Source organism: Rutidosis leptorrhynchoides, chromosome 3, assembly GCF_046630445.1.
Source record: "Rutidosis leptorrhynchoides isolate AG116_Rl617_1_P2 chromosome 3, CSIRO_AGI_Rlap_v1, whole genome shotgun sequence".
NCBI classification, from domain to species: Eukaryota; Viridiplantae; Streptophyta; class Magnoliopsida; order Asterales; family Asteraceae; genus Rutidosis; species Rutidosis leptorrhynchoides.
In genome coordinates, this window is record NC_092335.1 from 462,858,197 (window position 1) to 462,877,465 (window position 19,269).

The following is a 19,269-nucleotide window of genomic DNA, read 5'->3' on the forward strand; positions in this document are numbered from 1 at the left end:
ATGACGAAGAAGGTGGTGATGCACACATTGCAAGATTTGGAGATCACAATTCACAAGAATTGAAATCTGTAGCTTTGGAGTATTAATGCAATGTCATCATTTTGAATTAAAGATTTACATGCAATTTATATTCATAATAGTAGTTTTTTGTTACTTTCAAGCTAGATAGATACATTATCAGCGGCGTGAACAGTGTAGATTCATATTCCGGTTTTGGGTTTTGACGAATTAAGTAACATCTATAACAATGATTTTAGTCATTGAGTTTTGTTGCTCTGCTGGTTTTTTACTGCATATATATGCTTATAACAGTTTGAAGAACTGCTATATGGTTATATATATTTGAGTCCATTAATGTTCTTCAGTTATTGGTAAATTACTGGAAAAAAAACATGTTATATATAGTGTTAAGAACATTAACACACAAACCATTTAACCATAGATACCAACCAAACGATTCTATCTGTTAGAATCGTTTTATAACTGTTAAATATTTTACAAATTTGTTAGACCTATTTTGTAATTTACATTAAGTCATAGATCTTGCATTTGCACTCTTTTCCCTATAATAATCTACTTTTTGGTCCTTCAAAACCAAATTCAATAAGATAAACAAATACTTGACATAGTGATCCAAAGTAAGAGTGCCAAACTTCATGTGTATAATGTTGCATATTTTAACTGATATAATAGCCAACTTGTTTAGACATGAAAGGTATTGAATCCAATGGGTAGAAAACTTAATACAAGTCAGGGCTGGGCCGCAGGCTTAGCTTTTCGAGTTAATAATAATTGCCTTTCGGAAAAAAGAGAACTTAATACAACTCATATAAATGTGTGGGTTGGAACCCAATAGCAATACCATTGCAGGTGGAGACAGAACTTCAGCACATTGTCTCCATGTTAGCACTTGAAATAGTAGAGCCACGTACGGGGGCCCACTGTCACGAATTCAAAGGTGTAACCGCATGATGAACTTTTCTGGTTTGTAAACTTGAAATATATATTGCTGCGTTTGATACAGTTTTCAGGTGAATTCCTCATTATTATTATTTTTGCATATATTCACATGAAAATATATCCTACATAGTATTAATTAATTTATTTAAATTGAAACTAACTTCCCGTATTTCTAATCATTACATTGTTCTTATGCACAATGCGTTTTGAGATGGCAACATTCATCTGGTTTGTGGTAAGTATAATTCCCATCTTTCGTCAACTGTATATATGAATATTCTTTTGTTTTTTACATCAAATTTCGTTCATCAGTCTTTTTAAAAAATTGTGGTCTTTATGTGTAATAAGGATTTAAACAGCGATCATGTTTTATAAAGAATCTTGCAATGATTGCAGGTATGTTTTCCTTTTAACAACCTTTTGTATCAAAATAAATAAAAAACCAACGATTGCATCTAGCTATATGGTTCTATCATTATATGATTGCAGGGTTATTGTTCAGTTTTGGTGTAGCTACACTACTATGTCTCTCAATGTTATCATCACACTGGTTTCGTATCCCCACAACCTATAGATAAGTTCTTTACCATGGGCATTATATGTTAGGATATTAGGACTCAAACAACGCTAGTAATTCTACAAGATTACTAGCCGAGTAGTGATACTATCAAGATCACTCAACCCACTTAATGAACGAAAGATAATAAATGCGAAAATGTAAGAACGACACAAGATATAACGTGGTTATATGCAATCGTTGTGATTGCTTTAGTCCACGGACCAACTAGAGATTGTTATATTACTGAATACTTGAGAGTGGTGTGTTACAATGACTATGAATGAGCTCTATATATAGAGCAAACAAGAAACCAACCAAACTACAACTTGATCTTCAAGTGTGCTAGTAATCATGAAAGATAAACCAACTAGCCATGCTTTACACCCACTAATGACATGATCACAGCCACAATTAGTGGTGTAAAGCAACCCACTAAGCACCTAAAGTGAAAGGAGAATCAATCAAGATCGGATCCCATGTGTGCAAGTTGCCCACTTGCTGCCAGACATCGTGCGCGCCGTGCACACTTAAACGTGCGCGCCGTGCACACTCCCAAATTTCGAGCAAGCCTTCTGATCAAAACTTCTCTAGTGCGCGCAGGGAGCGCGCCGCGCACCATCACCGCGCACAATCAACTTGCTCTGTTTTTGATCTGTTTTTCTCTGTTTCACGCTTACCGAAATCTGAAACATTTTTTTTCTCTCGTTTTGTATAAATGTCTCCATACTCTAACAAATCTCCCACTTGGAGACTTTGAACAAAACTCCAATCATATCAATGAATTAACCAAGAACATTAAACCACCTTCGATTACCGCCAAATACCATTTGGGACACGCACGCTCAACACATACTTCGGATGAGTAGACTTTCGATAAAAGGTCTTCAATACTACTTGTTAAACTTGTAACACCATTCACATCTCTAGTTGGGGTCTTCTCTCATCAATTCATGAGAAGACCAATTGAGGTAATGCAAAACCTCAATTTCTCCGTTGTAACCACCTTAGTAAACATATCGGCAGGATTCTTCGTACCAAGGATTTTCTCCAAGAATAAAGTGCCATCATTTATATGTTGTCGAATAAAATGATACCTTATCTTGATGTGTTTCGTTCGACTATGAAACACCGGATTCTTCCCAAGATGAACCACACTTTGATTATCACAATACAAGACGCAATAGTCTTGTCTTTTACCCAACTCGCCTAAGAAGTTCTTCAACCACACTATCTCTTTAGAAGCTTCAGCAATAGCCATGTATTCGGCTTCGGTGGTTGACAAAGCAACACTCTTTTGCAATCGAGATAACCAACTAATCGCCGTCTTCCCCATTGTGAAAACATAACCCGTAGTGCTTTTCCCCGAATCATCACATCCACCCAAATTAGCATCCGCATAACCTCTAAGTATGAGATTGTTTTTGGAAAAACACAATCCCATATTAGAAGTACCTTTCAAATAACGAAGCAACCATTTGACCGCTTCCCAATGCTCTTTTCCCGGATTAGACATATAACGACTTACAACTCCCACTGCTTGAGCAATATCGGGTCTTGTACAAACCATGGCATACATAATACTACCCACGACTGATGCATATGGAACCTTTTCCATATCCTTCTTGTCTCTTTCCGTCTTTGGTGATTGACTTTTCGATAACTTTAAGGTGCTTCCCAAAGGCATAGAACGAGCCTTTGAATCTTCCATGTTGAACCTCTCTATTACTTTCTCAATATATTTGGATTGAGACAAGTATAGAGTACCCTTCACACGATCACGCACAATACTCATGCCAAGTATTTGCTTAGCACCGCCAAGATCTTTCATCTCGAATTCTCGGGAAAGTAATCCCTTCAACTTGTTAATTTCGGACATGTTTGAACCTGCAAGTAACATGTCATCAACATACAACAATAAGATTATATAAGAAGACTTGGATTTCTTCAAGTAGCAACAGTGATCCGCTTCACATCTTAATAAACCAATCTTCTTCATAAAATCATCAAACTTCAAGTACCATTGCCGAGGTGCTTGCTTCAATCCATACAAACTTTTCTTTAGCTTACAAACCCACTTCTCTTTACCCTTTACCTCAAAGCCCTCGGGTTGCCTCATGTAGATCTCTTCAACAAGATCACCATGTAAGAATGCAGTTTTTACATCTAGTTGCTCAAGATGTAAGTCTTCGGATGCAACCATAGAAAGTACCAAACGGATAGTAGTCATTTTAACTACCGGTGAAAATATCTCTTTGTAGTCAACCCCTTCCTTTTGTTGAAAGCCTTTGACTACCAAACGAGCCTTGTACCTTTTCTTGCCATCCATCTCATTCTTGATTCTATATACCCATTTGCTTTGCAATGCCCTTTTATCATGAGGTAACTTAACTAGTGACCAAGTCTTGTTCTTCTCAAGTGATCCCATCTCTTCTTTCATGGCAAGTTCCCATTGTATGGATTCTTTTGTTTTTCTTGCCTCAAAGTAACTTTCGGGTTCACCATTCTCGGTATAGAGCAAGTAGTTTGCTGATGGAGAATACCTAGGATTAGGTTTGGGCACTCTAGTCGAGCGTCTTGGTGTAGGAGTAACCGGAATGGTTGGACCGGTTTCATTTGTGCCCTCCTCATCACTAGAACTCGCACTATGTTCGGAATCATCACCGCTTTCCGAATCATCCCCATCATTAGCATTTCCCGACACCTCACCGTCATTCGGCAATTCATTGTTTCCCAAACTCCCACTAGAACCTGCAAGATCATCAATAGAAACATCGTCAAAAGTAACTTGACTCGGTTTAGGACTCCCCGTTTCCGGTTTGCCATAGACCGAATCTTCATCAAAAGTAACATCTCGCGAACGAATTACTTTTCTAGCTTCGTTGTCCCAACAACGATAACCCATTTCATCCGACCCGTAGCCTATGAAAATACACTTCTTTGACTTAGCTTCAAGCTTGTCTTTATCCGCATTTTTGGTCTTCACATATGCATTACACCCAAAGATCCTAAGGTGACCATAACTCACCTTCTTGCCTTGCCATTCTTCCTCGGGAATTCGGAAACCCAACGGTGTTGAGGGTCCCCTATTTATCAAATAAGCCGCCGTGTTAACCGCATCCGCCCAAAACATTTTAGGCAAACCGGCATGTAGTCTCATACTCTTAGCCCTTTCATTTAACGTACGATTCATACGTTCGGCGACCCCATTGTGTTGCGGTGTCTCCGGTACCGTTTTCAACATTCTAATACCGAGCTTTGCACAATGGTCTTTAAACTCAAGACTACCATATTCTCCTCCATTATCCGACTTTAAGCACTTAACCTTCAAGTTAGTCTCATTTTCTACCATAGCTTTCCACTTCACAAAAGTATTAAATACATCGGATTTAGCTTTAAGAAAATAAACCCATACCTTTCGAGTGGAGTCGTCAATGAAGGTGACATAATAATGAGAACCTCCATGTGATTCTACATTAGTTGGACCAAACACATCCGTATGAACGAGCTCCAATTTCTCCAACTTAGGTGCATTCCCTGATTTCCCAAAAGTCACCTTCTTTTGCTTCCCATAAACACATGGTTCGCAAAACCCAAGTTCTACCTTCTTCAAATCCGGAATTCTCCCACTCGAAACAAGCATCTTCATACCCTTCTCACTCATATGCCCGAGTCTTCGGTGCCATAGAGTTGATTCGGACTAAACATTAACTGTAGCAACCACCGTGTCTTCATCAAACACTTCAACCATATAAAGTGTTCCCCTTTTATGTCCACGAGCCACAATACTACTACCCTTAACCACCTTCCATTGGCGGTTTTCAAAAGTAACTGCATTACCTTCATCATCTAATTGACCAACCGAAATAAGTTTCCTTTTCAATTTAGGAATGTACCTTACGTTCTTCAAAGTCCAATTAGAACCAAGAGTAGTCTTCAAAACAACATCTCCAATGCCCTCTATTTTGAGTTGCTTGTTGTCCGCCAATCTCACCTTGCCTTGATATGAACGAAAATTCTTCATCATGCTTTTGATATGAGTAGCATGAAACGAAGCTCCCGAATCCAAAATCCAAGACTCCATAGAATTTTCAACACTACACAAAAGTGCATCATCACTTTCCCCTTCGGCTAAGTTTACACCTTTCGCGGAACCATTTTTGCAATTCCTTTGAAAGTGCCCCTTTTGATTGCAACCCCAACAATATTCCAATCCTTTACCAGGACAAGAACTTTCATTCCAGATGTCAGAATATTTGTCGGATACGATAAGACATGTCACCCCGAAGGCCCGAATGATGACATCGAAGAAGAAAACGATGAACATAAAGTCGAAAGTCTTGAATATTTGTTTCAGAAGACATGAAAAGTGGTTTGTTTTGGTTGTTGTTAGAGTTTCTGCTTAGTGAAAGTAATATGTTAGTGACTGCTAGGGAAATAAGTGAATAATGTGGTTTATGTAGCTTAACAGTTGCAAGCTAGGTTCATCATTCACAACTTGTTAGTATTATCAACTTTTAAGATGGTAAGAGAAGATTTTAAGCTTTTAACCATCTTTTGATTTGGTATTAGTATATATTGATAATATTTAGGTAACCAAGCCAAAACATACCTAAGAATTTAGTGCTAAATACATCTTCAGGACTAAGCCAGTTATTTATTTGGTCCTTTAAAATCAAATACAATAAGATAAACAAATACTTGACACTGTGATCCAAAGTAGGATTTCCAAACTTTCATGTGTAAATTTTGCATATTTCAACTGATAATAGCCAACTTGTTTTTTGACATGAACTGTATTGAATCCAATGGGTAGAATACTGAATACCGTACATATAAATGTGTAGCTTGAAACTTATAAACTGTATTGAATCCAATGGGTAGAATACTAAATACCGTACATATAAATGTGTAGCTTGAAACTTATAAAGATCACCATATTTGTGTGGTCCGTTATAGAGCATTTTCACTTATATTATCAATTGTAAGTTACAAAAATAACAATAAAACTAAAATAATTTAAAAAGGAAAAACTAAGTCAGAACTAAGTGAAAACATATCTAAGAATTAAGTCAAGTCATCAAATATGGAAATTGATTAAAACACACTTTCCGAACTTTATTATAACAAATTACATATTTTATTTTTTTAACAAAATAGAAAATTCATTCGAACACTAACAATTTTTGTGTGAGTTCATCGTCTCCGGTTTTTTAAAGATCTTAACCGAGAAGAGAACTTATTTTTACTTAGCTATGTATCAAGTTCGAATGTGAACATGTTTGGGTACTGTCAAAAACACAATATGTAGCAATAAAATCACCAAGAACTGAATGAATCACCACCACTTGAACAGATTGAAACAATTTAACCAACGAATTAACAATAAACTTTGATTCAAACACTTAGAACATTCATCAACTAGATGAATGATCATAAAGAAACTTTACCAAATTGCTAATCCAAACTAGATTGCAATTAACTTTGAATAACAATGAAAAGTTACAGTGAAATAGAAAACGACCGAATGAAATCTATTTAGCAAACCCTAATTATCTCCCTTTTATAATACAGTGTAAGCTTGTTTCTGTTTAATCCTCAAAGTATGAGAAAGGGCCGGAATGGTCCCTCTAATATGCAAAGTCAAGTCTAACTACGTCCCATCTTTGTATAATTGAAATTCAGCCCCCGTACCAGGTACATTGACTGAAAAACAACATACATGATTCGCAAAAGACTTGACCCCTTCATTAAACTTCAACAGCAACAAGTATACATGCAGCAGCAGCTATATCAACTTCTGCACAGCTACATCTACACTGCTACAACCTGCATACACTTAACCAACAATAAGAACATGCAGAAATAAAATAAAAGCAATTAGAATGAGATGATATCATTATTTGAACACCCCCCCAATCTAATTGCTAAAACCATCTTTCAAACCCAGTTTACTGCAAAGTTTATAATGTTGAAAAGAACAAAGCCCTTTTGTAAAAATATCAGAAGTATTATCTTCTGAACTGACTTTTTCTGTAGTTAAGACACCTGCACTTATTTTATCTCTCACAAAATGCAAGTCTACTTCAAAATGTTTTGTCTTTTCATGGAAAACAGGATTAGAAGCTATTTTAATAGCAGCTGAATTATCCATAAACACAGTTACAAGCAAACTATATTTAACTTCAAACTCATCCAGTAACTTTAGAACCCAAATAACTTCACAAGAAGCATCAGCCAAAGCTCTATAGTCAGCTTCAGCTGATGATCTAGAGATGGCAGACTGCTTTTTACTTTTCCAACCAATAATAGAACCATTTAGAAACAAACAATAACCAGTGATGGATTTTCTCTCCATAATGCTTTTGCCCCAATCTGAATCCACAAAGGCAACAATATTATTCTCATCAGACTTTTTAACACATATACCTAGCCCAGGAGCAGACTTTAAATATTTAAGAACTCTCATTGCACACTTTAAATGTGAAACTTTTGGAGAATGCATAAACTGACTTAAAACATGCACAGAGTATGAAATGTCAGGTCTAGTGAGTGTTAAATAGATCAACTTTTCGACCAATCTTTGATATTGAGTAATATTAGTTAAAGGTAAATCATTAACATTGTTGTCATCAAACCTGACATTTGGTTCAATAGGTGTTTGACAAGGTTTACTACCCAATAACCCAAATTCACTTAACAAGTCCAAAGTATACTTTCTCTGAGATAAACAAATTTCTGTATTCGACCTAATCACTTCAATTCCAAGAAAATATTTGAGAACTCCCAAGTCTTTACTTTTAAACTTTGAACTTAAAAACCTTTTAAACTTTAAAATCCCTTCAACATTGTTTCCAGTTACAACAATGTCATCAACATAAACCAAAAGTGCAATAAAGACACCATTTACAGATTTAATAAAGAGAGAGTAATCATTTTTGCTTTGACTAAAACCATTTTCAACAAGGGCTGCAATAAGTTTTTTATTCCACTTTATAGGGGCTTGTTTAAGCCCATAGAGTGATCTTTTGAGTTTGCAAACTCTTTTATCAGATTTATCAAAGTAACCTAGTGGCAAAGTCATATAAACGGTTTCATCAAGGTCACCATAGAGAAAGGCATTGTTAATATCCAGTTGAAATAAACTCCAACTATTTTGAACAGCAATATTGATAAGACACCTGACTGTTATCATCTTGACAACAGGTGAAAATGTCTCATCAAAATCAACACCTTCTCTTTGATTAAAACCTTTTGCCACTAACCTAGCTTTATATCTATCAATTTCCCCATTTGATTTATATTTGATTCTATAAATCCATTTGCATCCAATTGGTATTCTATCACTAGGTAGGTCAGATAATTCTCAAGTGTCATTTCTATGGAGAGCTTCCATCTCCAAATTCATAGCATCTACCCAGTGTTTGCTTTTACAAGCTTCCCAATATGTAGAAGGTTCTACACTTTTATTTAAAGTTGAGACAAAACATAAGTTTTCTTTTGATAATTTAGAATAGTTAATGACTTTCTCTAAACCATATTTCACTTTTCCTTCAACAACATATTCATTAAACCTTTTAGGCATAGCAATATCTCTTTGTGATCTCCTAATACTAGGAGTGAAAGAATATGAATCATTATTAATAGACACAGTGCCCTCAGGAGAAACAGTGTCAACAATAGGTGTTGTTGTAGGTGCAGATGTCCTGGTATGATCAACATTCACATCTGGAATAGTAGTATTTGTTGAACTATCCAAGGTCACCTTGCAACCACTGCCCTCACCTATACTGGATTTGGACTTATCCCTCCCATCATCATTGTGACTTAGGGTTTGTTGACTTTCATGAACACCAATATCCCAAAAATTTAATTGATTTATATTGAAAGTTGAACTTTCAACAGAACTTACAGAATCCTTTGTTTTAAAAGGAAAAACATTTTCAGAGAATTTAACATCTCTTGAGATAAAAAATGGCTTATTATCAAGACTGTAAAGTTTATAACCTTTCTTAACAGAAGAGTAACCCATAAACACACATTTTTCAGCTCTTTTAGAAAACTTATCTGAATTATTTAAAATATTAGCAAATGCAAGACAGCCAAAAACCCTTAAATGAGAGAGATTAGGAGGTTTGTTAAAGACAAGTTCAAAAGGACACATTCCACCTAAAACAGAAGAGGGAGTTCTTTTAATTAAATAGGCAGAGGTCATAATGCATTCATCCCAGAATCTTAGTGGAATCCCCCTTGAAACATAATGGCTCTTGCAACATTTAGCAAGTGCCTATGTTTTCTTTCAACCACACCATTTTGTTGTGGTGTGTATGCACCGGTTGTTTGATGTATAATTCCAAACTTTTGTGTGAAATTATTAAAACTTGAATTCACAAATTCTGTCCCATTATTAGATTTAATACACTTTACAGTTTTATCAAACTGATTTTTGAGAAGAGTGAATAGATTTTCAAAGCATCCAAACACTTCATCTTTAGATTTTAAAAGATACACCCAAACAGATCTAGTGTAAACATCAACAACAGTTAAGAAATATCTGAAGCCTTTATGACTTGCAACTTTATAAGAACCCCAAACATCAAGATGAATTAACTCACCCAAAATATTAGATTTATGCTCACTAAAAGGAAAAAACCTCTCTTGTCTGTTTTGCCTTGTAGCACACATCACAAGGATTATTAATGTTTTTATTATTAGCAAGATTAATTCCTTTTAAGTGCACTAAAGCCTGCTCAGCTGGATGACCCAGCCTACAGTGCAACAATGTTTTAGAAATAGAGTTAAAGTTACTTATGTTTGTATTCCCAACATTACCTTTATTATTTTTAGTCAGATAATATAGCCCATCACACTATTCACCAGTCACCAGAGTTTTCTTGGTTACCAAATCCTGAATGTGACATGCATGCACATCAAAGCCCACAAACAAATCATTATCTCTTACTAAGCAATAAATAGATAATAAACTAACACAATAGTCAGGAATAACAAGCACATCTTGCAGAATAATATCTTCAGTGATTTTAAGATTTCCAATTTTAGTAACCTTAGCTAGTGTGCCATTAGGATGTTGAACAGTTAAATTTTGTTCACTTACATCAACACTAGAAACAAACCCCAAAGTGGAATTTGTCATGTGTTGACTTGCATCAGAGTCAACAATCCACCCATAGTTAACATTATTCCCCTCACTTGATTTATTAGACACAAGAAATTTGTTTTGATGTGTGTTAAAGAAAACATTATAATTCATGAAATTACCTGCAGCATTTGAAGAAGCAGGTTTGGTGCAGGTTTTCTCATCAAGTAAGCTAAAAATCTTCATAACTTGTTCATTACTTAAAGACACAGCAGAGGTACTGGTACTACCCTGATTATCACTAGTGACTTTACTTGAATTTCCTCTCATATTATTATTAAATCCTTTTCTTTTCAAGTTTGGAGGATACCCAATAATTTCAAAACATTTGTCAACAGTGTGGTTTGTCATTCCACACTTAGTACATTTTAAGTTTTCACTTCTTGATGGAAACCCAACAATCTTAAAGCATTTTTCAGTGGGATGATTATCCCTCCCACATTCTTTAACGACCTGTCCTAATCCATCTGGACGAATACATTACATTTGGTTACATCGCGAGGTACTTAACCTCTATATGATACATTTTACAAACATTGCATTCGTTTTTAAAAGACAAACTTTCATTTCATCGAAAGTTGACGGCATGCATACCATTTCAAAATATATCAATCTATAATTGACTTAATAGTAATCTTGATGAACTCAACGACTCGAATGCAACGTATTTTGAAATATGTCATGAATGACTCCAAGTAATATCTCTAAAATGAGCAAATGCACAGCGGAAGATTTCTTTCATACCTGAGAATAAACATGCTTTAAAGTGTCAACCAAAAGGTTGGTGAGTTCATAGGTTTATCATAATCAATCATTTTCATAATTTTAATAGACCGCAAGATTTCATTTTTCATAAATATCATTTTCATATCAGGTATTTCGCAAACTGCATAGAGATAAAAATCATTCATATGGATTGAACACATGGTAATCGACCTTAACTAGATGCATATAGAATATCCCCATCATTCCGGGACAACCTTCGGACATGATAAATTCGAAGTACTAAAGCATACGGTACTTTGGATGGGGCTCGTTGGGCCCGATAGATCTATCTTTAGGATTCGCGTCAATTAGGGTGTTTGTTCCCTAATTCTTAGATTACCAGACTAAAAAGGGGCATATTCTATTCGATAATTCAACCATAGAATGTAGTTTTGATTACTTGTGTCTATTTCGTAAAACATTTATAAAAGCAGCGCATGTATTCTCAGTCCTAAAATATATATTGCAAAAGCATTTAAAAAGGGAGCAAATGTGAAATGTCCCGTTCTTATTGATTAAAAACGTTCCATATTAATTGATTTCGTTGCGAGGTTTTGACCTCTATATGAGACGTTTTTCAAAGACTGCATTCATTTTTAAAACAAACCATAACCTTTATTTCATAAATAAAGGTTTAAAAAGCTTTACGTAGATTATCAAATAATGATAATCTAAAATATCCTGTTTACACACAACCATTACATAATGGTTTACAATACAAATATGTTACATCGAAATCAGTTTCTTGAATGCAGTTTTTACACAATATCATACAAACATGGACTCCAAATCTTGTCCTTATTTTAGTATGCAACAGCGGAAGCTCTTAGTATTCACCTGAGAATAAACATGCTTTAAACATCAACAAAAATGTTGGTAAGTTATAGGTTTAACCTATATATATCAAATCGTAACAATAGACCACAAGATTTCATATTTCAATACACATCCCATACATAGAGATAAAAATCATTCATATGGTGAACACCTGGTAACCGACATTAACAAGATGCATATATAAGAATATCCCCATCATTCCGGGACACCCTTCGGATATGATATAAATTTTGAAGTACTAAAGCATCCGGTACTTTGGATGGGGTTTGTTATGTAGTGACCCGAACTTTTCCATGTTTATATATATTAATTGAGATTGATGTTTACATGATTAAATGTTTCCAACATGTTAAGCAATCAAACTTGTTAAGACTTGATTAATTGAAATAGGTTTCATATAGACAATTGACCACCCAAGTTGACCGGTGATTCACGAACGTTAAAACTTGTAAAAACTATATGATGACATATATATGGTTATATATATAGTTAACATGATATTATGATATGTAAACATATCATTAAGTATATTAACAATGAACTACATATGTAAAAACAAGACTACTAACTTAATGATTTTGAAACGAGACATATATGTAACGATTATCGTTGTAACGACATTTAATGTATATATATCATATTAAGAGATATTCGTACATCATAATATCATGATAATATAATAATTTAAAATCTATTTTGATATTATAAACATTGGGTTAACAACATTTAACAAGATCGTTAACCTAAAGGTTTCAAAACAACATTTACATGTAACGACTAACGATGACTTAACGACTCAGTTAAAATGTATATACATGTAGTGTTTTAATATGTATTCATACACTTTTGAAAGACTTCAAGACACTTATCAAAATACTTCTACTTAACAAAAATGCTTACAATTACATCCTCGTTCAGTTTCATCAACAATTCTACTCGTATGCACCCGTATTCGTACTCGTACAATACACAGCTTTTAGATGTATGTACTATTGGTATATACACTCCAATGATCAGCTCTTAGCAGCCCATGTGAGTCACCTAACACATGTGGGAACCATCATTTGGCAACTAGCATGAAATATCTCATAAGATTACAAAAATATGAGTAATCATTCATGACTTATTTACATGAAAACAAAATTACATATCCTTTATATCTAATCCATACACCAACGACCAAAAACACCTACAAACACTTTCATTCTTCAATTTTCTTCATCTAATTGAACTCTCTCAAGTTCTATCTTCAAGTTCTAAGTGTTCTTCATAAATTCCAAAAGTTCTAGTTTCATAAAATCAAGAATACTTTCAAGTTTGCTAGCTCACTTCCAATCTTGTAAGGTGATCATCCAACCTCAAGAAATCTTTGTTTCTTACAGTAGGTTATCATTCTAATACAAGGTAATAATCATATTCAAACTTTGGTTCAATTTCTATAACTATAACAATCTTATTTCAAGTGATGATCTTACTTGAACTTGTTTTCGTGTCATGATTTTGCTTCAAGAACTTTGAGCCATCCAAGGATCCATTGAAGCTAGATCCATTTTTCTCTTTTCCAGTAGGTTCATCCAAGGAACTTAAGGTAGTAATGATGTTCATAACATCATTCGATTCATACATATAAAGCTATCTTATTCGAAGGTTTAAACTTGTAATCACTAGAACATAGTTTAGTTAATTCTAAACTTGTTCGCAAACAAAAGTTAATCCTTCTAACTTGACTTTTAAAATCAACTAAACACATGTTCTATATCTATATGATATGCTAACTTAATGATTTAAAACCTGGAAACACGAAAAACACCGTAAAACCGGATTTACGCCGTCGTAGTAACACCGCGGGCTGTTTTGGGTTAGTTAATTAAAAACTATGATAAACTTTGATTTAAAAGTTGTTATTCTTAGAAAATGATTTTTATTATGAACATGAAACTATATCCAAAAATTATGGTTAAACTCAAAGTGGAAGTATGTTTTCTAAAATGGTCATCTAGACGTCGTTCTTTCGACTGAAATGACTACCTTTACAAAAATGACTTGTAACTTATTTTTCCGACTAGAAACCTATACTTTTTTTGTTTAGATTCATAAAATAGAGTTCAATATAAAACCATAGCAATTTGATTCACTCAAAACGGATTTAAAATGAAGAAGTTATGGGTAAAACAAGATTGGATAATTTTTCTCATTTTAGCTACGTGAAAATTGGTAACAAATCTATTCCAACCATAACTTAATCAACTTGTATTATATATTATGTAATCTTGAGATACCATAGACACGTATACAATGTTTCGACCTATCATGTCGACACATCTATATATATTTCGGAACAACCATAGACACTCTATATGTGAATGTTGGAGTTAGCTATACAGGGTTGAGGTTGATTCCAAAATATATATAGTTTGAGTTGTGATCAATACTGAGATACGTATACACTGGGTCGTGGATTGATTCAAGATAATATTTATCGATTTATTTCTGTACATCTAACTGTGGACAACTAGTTGTAGGTTACTAACGAGGACAGCTGACTTAATAAACTTAAAACATCAAAATATATAAAAAGTGTTGTAAATATATTTTGAACATACTTTGATATATATATATATGTATATATTGTTATAGGTTCGTGAATCAACCAGTGGTCAAGTCTTACTTCCCGACGAAGTAAAAATCTGTGAAAGTGAGTTATAGTCCCACTTTTAAAATCTAATATTTTTGGGATGAGAATACATGCAGGTTTTTTTAAATGATTTACAAAATAGACACAAGTACGTGAAACTACATTCTATGGTTGAATTATCGAAATCGAATATGCCCCTTTTTATTAAGTCTGGTAATCTAAGAATTAGGGAACAGACACCCTAATTGACGCGAATCCTAAAGATAGATCTATCGGGCCTAACAAACCCCATCCAAAGTACCGGATGCTTTAGTACTTCGAAATTTATATCATATCCGAAGGGTGTCCCGGAATGATGGGGATATTCTTATATATGCATCTTGTTAATGTCGGTTACCAGGTGTTCACCATATGAATGATTTTTATCTCTATGTATGGGATGTGTATTGAAATATGAAATCTTGTGGTCTATTATTATGATTTGATATATATAGGTTAAACCTATAACTCACCAACATTTTTGTTGACGTTTTAAGCATGTTTATTCTCAGGTGATTATTAAGAGCTTCCGCTGTCGCATACTTAAATAAGGACGAGATTTGGAGTCCATGTTCGTATGATATTGTGTAAAAACTGCATTCAAGAAACTTATTTTGTTGTAACATATTTGTATTGTAAACCATTATGTAATGGTCGTGTGTAAACAGGATATTTTAGATTATCATTATTTGATAATCTACGTAAAGCTTTTTAAACCTTTATTGATGAAATAAAGGTTATGGTTTGTTTTAAAATGAATGCAGTCTTTGAAAAACGTCTCATATAGAGGTCAAAACCTCGCAACGAAATCAATTAATATGGAACGTTTTTAATCAATAAGAACGGGACATTTCAGTTGGTATCAGAGCGTTGGTCTTAGAGAACCAGAAAATTTGCATTAGTGTGTCTTATCGAGTTTGTTAGGATGCATTAGTGAGTCTGGACTTCGACCGTGTTTTCTTTAAAAATGATTGCTTAACATTTTTGTTGGAAACTATATATTTTTAACATATGAATATTATGTGATATATTAATCTCTTAACGTGTTTGATATTATGTGATAGATGTCTACCTCTAGAACAAGTCCCATTGACTCACCTAATAATAATGAAGAGTCAAATGTAAATTGGAATGATTTATGGACTGATTCACAAGTTCCCGAAGAGGAACCGGAAGAAGAGTCGGAACCGGAAGAAGAATCGGAACCGGAAGAAGAATCGGAACCGGATGAAGAAATAGAACCGGTGGGGGAAATAATAAAACGGTTAAGTAAAAGAAAATCCTCAACCAACCGACCAAAGTTAATTATGGTCAATGGTGTTTCCGCCAAGGAAGCAAAATATTGGGAGGATTACCAATTCTCCGATGAATCGGATTCCGACGAGAATTCCGATGATGTTATAGAAATTACCCCAACTGAATTTAAAAAGGCAAAAGAAAATAATAAGGGAAAGGGCATAAAAATAGAGAAATCTAATTCCAACCCCGATGAACTTTATATGTATCGTCAACCCCCGAAGTCCTTAAGTTGTAACAATGACCCGGGAACCTCTAAACCACCAGGTTTTTCTAAACCAATGTGGACAACGACGGCTCGTATTAGGGGAACATCATATATCCCTAGAAACTTGGCAAAACGAACCAAAACCGAAGAAGAAGAAACGAGCGAGTCGGAATAAGATAGTTGTATTCGTGTGGTGTAATATATGGAATATATTGTTCTTATGCTTTATGATATATGTAAAAATTGCTTGTATTAATAAGTATTTTTTTATGAATCTAACTCTTGTCTATTTTACAGTTTAAAAACACAAAATGGATAGACAACCCAATATTTTAAGAGACCTACCCGGAGACATGATTGATGAAATCTTGTCTAGAGTCGGCCAGAATTCTTCGGCACAACTATTTAAGGCGAGATCAGTTTGTAAGACATTCGAAGAACGTTCCAAGAATGTCTTGGTTTATAAGAGACTTTCGTTTGAAAGATGGGGGATATCACATTGGGAAACCCATAAGTTACGATGTGTTTACTTTGACGCATATATTGCGGGGAACCCAAATGCTATTTTACGCAACGGGTTAAGAAATTATTTTGACTCAATATATCCGAATATTGGACTTCGTGATTTAGAAAAAGCGGCTAACATGCAACATAAAGAAGCATGTTATGCTTACGGATTAGTAATGTTCGCTTCTCACCAAAGTGAGAACAAGAACATCGGGCTACAACTATTAAACAAAACGTTTCCACAAGTGACGGAGTCGGTAATTGGGGTAAGAAATGAGGTTTTTAGATTGTTACGGGACTGTTGGACATTACGTAACCCTCGTCCCTTTGACGACGTTACAACACGCTGTCTTATCAACGGCCATAACGGTTATGTTCCACAAGACCAAGGATGGGAAGTAATCCTAGTAAAACCAGAATGCATGACTTGTTTCTGGACGTATGAATTACGTGTCTTTATTGCCTTTGCTGAACGACTTGTGTACTAGCTAGAATTATCTTCACAACCATCTTGTATCAAATTTATTGTGTGCTATATTTCATGCTATATGTAAAATAAGCGGTATTGTAAGTTTGTAAAATATTGTGTAAAAGTTTGAACGCGAAATATTATTATAATCAGTTTTTCATATAGAATTGTAGTAGTTGAATTGTATATTAGCTACTAAGTATGAACTTAACGGGTAGGTACTACCCGAATTTAAACTTATAAAACGCTAATATGAAGAAAAAGCTTTTATAAATGAGTTCATATTATGCTACGAAATACTATTAACTACTCTTAATATTCTGTATGATTAACTTGTTCCATTTAACTATTTTGAAGGAAATGGCACCGACTACTCGACACACCGTGAATATGAATGAAGAGGAATTCCGTACTTTTCTAGCTTCAAACATAGCCGCAGTACAGGCTGCTCTACATACCAACAATAACCTTGGATCTAGCAGTACAGGAAATCGTGTAGGATGCACCTACAAAGAATTCACTGCCTGCAAACCTTTGGAATTTGATGGAACCGAAGGACCGATCGGATTGAAACGGTGGACCGAGAAGGTTGAATCGGTGTTTGCCATAAGTAAGTGTACTGAAGAGGACAAAGTGAAGTACGCTACGCATACCTTCACAAGTTCTGCGTTAACATGGTGGAATACCTATCTAGAGCAAGTGGGACAAGATGATGCGTACGCACTACCGTGGTCAGCATTCAAGCACTTGATGAACGAGAAGTACCGTCCCAGAACCGAGGTCAATAAGCTCAAGACAGAACTTAGAGGGTTACGAACCCAAGGATTTGATATTACCACGTACGAAAGACGATTCACAGAATTGTGCCTATTGTGTCCGGGAGCATTCGAAGATGAGGAAGAGAAGATCGACGCGTTTGTGAAAGGATTACCGGAAAGAATCCAAGAAGATATAAGTTCACACGAGCCCGCCTCCATACAACAGGCATGTAGAATGGCTCACAAACTAGTGAACCAGATTGAAGAAAGAATTAAAGAACAGACTGCTGAAGAGGCCAATGTGAAGCAAGTCAAAAGAAAGTGGGAGGAAAACGGTGATAAGAATCACCAATACAACAACAACAGCAATTACAACAATAATCGCAACAATTATCCCAACAATCGCAACATCAATCGCAACTACAACAAACGGCCCAACAACAACAACAACAACAACAACAACAACAACAGCAACTACAACAATCATCCCAACAACAATAATAACCGCAACAACAACAACAATCAGAAGCAACTATGCCAAAGGTGTGAAAAGAATCACTCGGGGTTCTGCACCAAATTTTGCAACAAGTGTAAAAGAAATGGTCATAGCGCGGCGAAGTGTGAGGTCTACGGACCAGGGGTTAATAGAACGAAAGGAACAAATGGTGTCGGAACGAGTAATGGCGGAGCAAGTAGTGTCGGAGCAAGTTATGCCAATGTAGTTTGTTATAAATGTGGAAAACCAGGCCACATTATTAGAAATTGCCCGAACCAGGAGAACACGAATGGACAAGGCCGTGGAAGAGTTTTCAATATTAATGCGGTAGAGGCACAGGAAGACCCGGAGCTTGTTACGGGTACGTTTCTTATTGACAATAAATCTGCTTACGTTTTATTTGATTCGGGTGCGGATAGAAGCTATATGAGTAGAGATTTTTGTGCTAAATTAAGTTGTCCATTGACGCCTTTGGATAGTAAATTTTTACTCGAATTAGCAAATGGTAAATTAATTTCAGCAGATAATATATGTCGGAATCGAGAAATTAAACTGGTTAGCGAAACATTTAAGATTGATTTGATAC

At 35.0% G+C, this 19,269-nt stretch overlaps 1 protein-coding gene across 1 annotated transcript; it reads right to left on the reverse strand.

The window, feature by feature from the left end:
• Positions 1-8,882: 8,882 nt before the first annotated feature.
• LOC139901613 (uncharacterized) lies at positions 8,883-9,680 on the reverse strand. Its single transcript, XM_071884306.1, has one exon. The coding sequence runs from the start codon at positions 9,678-9,680 to the stop codon at positions 8,883-8,885; it is 798 nt and encodes a 265-aa protein (XP_071740407.1).
• Between the last annotated feature and the right edge of the window lie 9,589 nt (positions 9,681-19,269).

Excerpts from the sequence above, each read along its gene's own strand:
- LOC139901613 (XM_071884306.1), bottom strand. The coding sequence starts at position 9,680 with ATGTGTCCTTTTGAACTTGTCTTTAACAAACCTCCTAATCTCTCTCAT.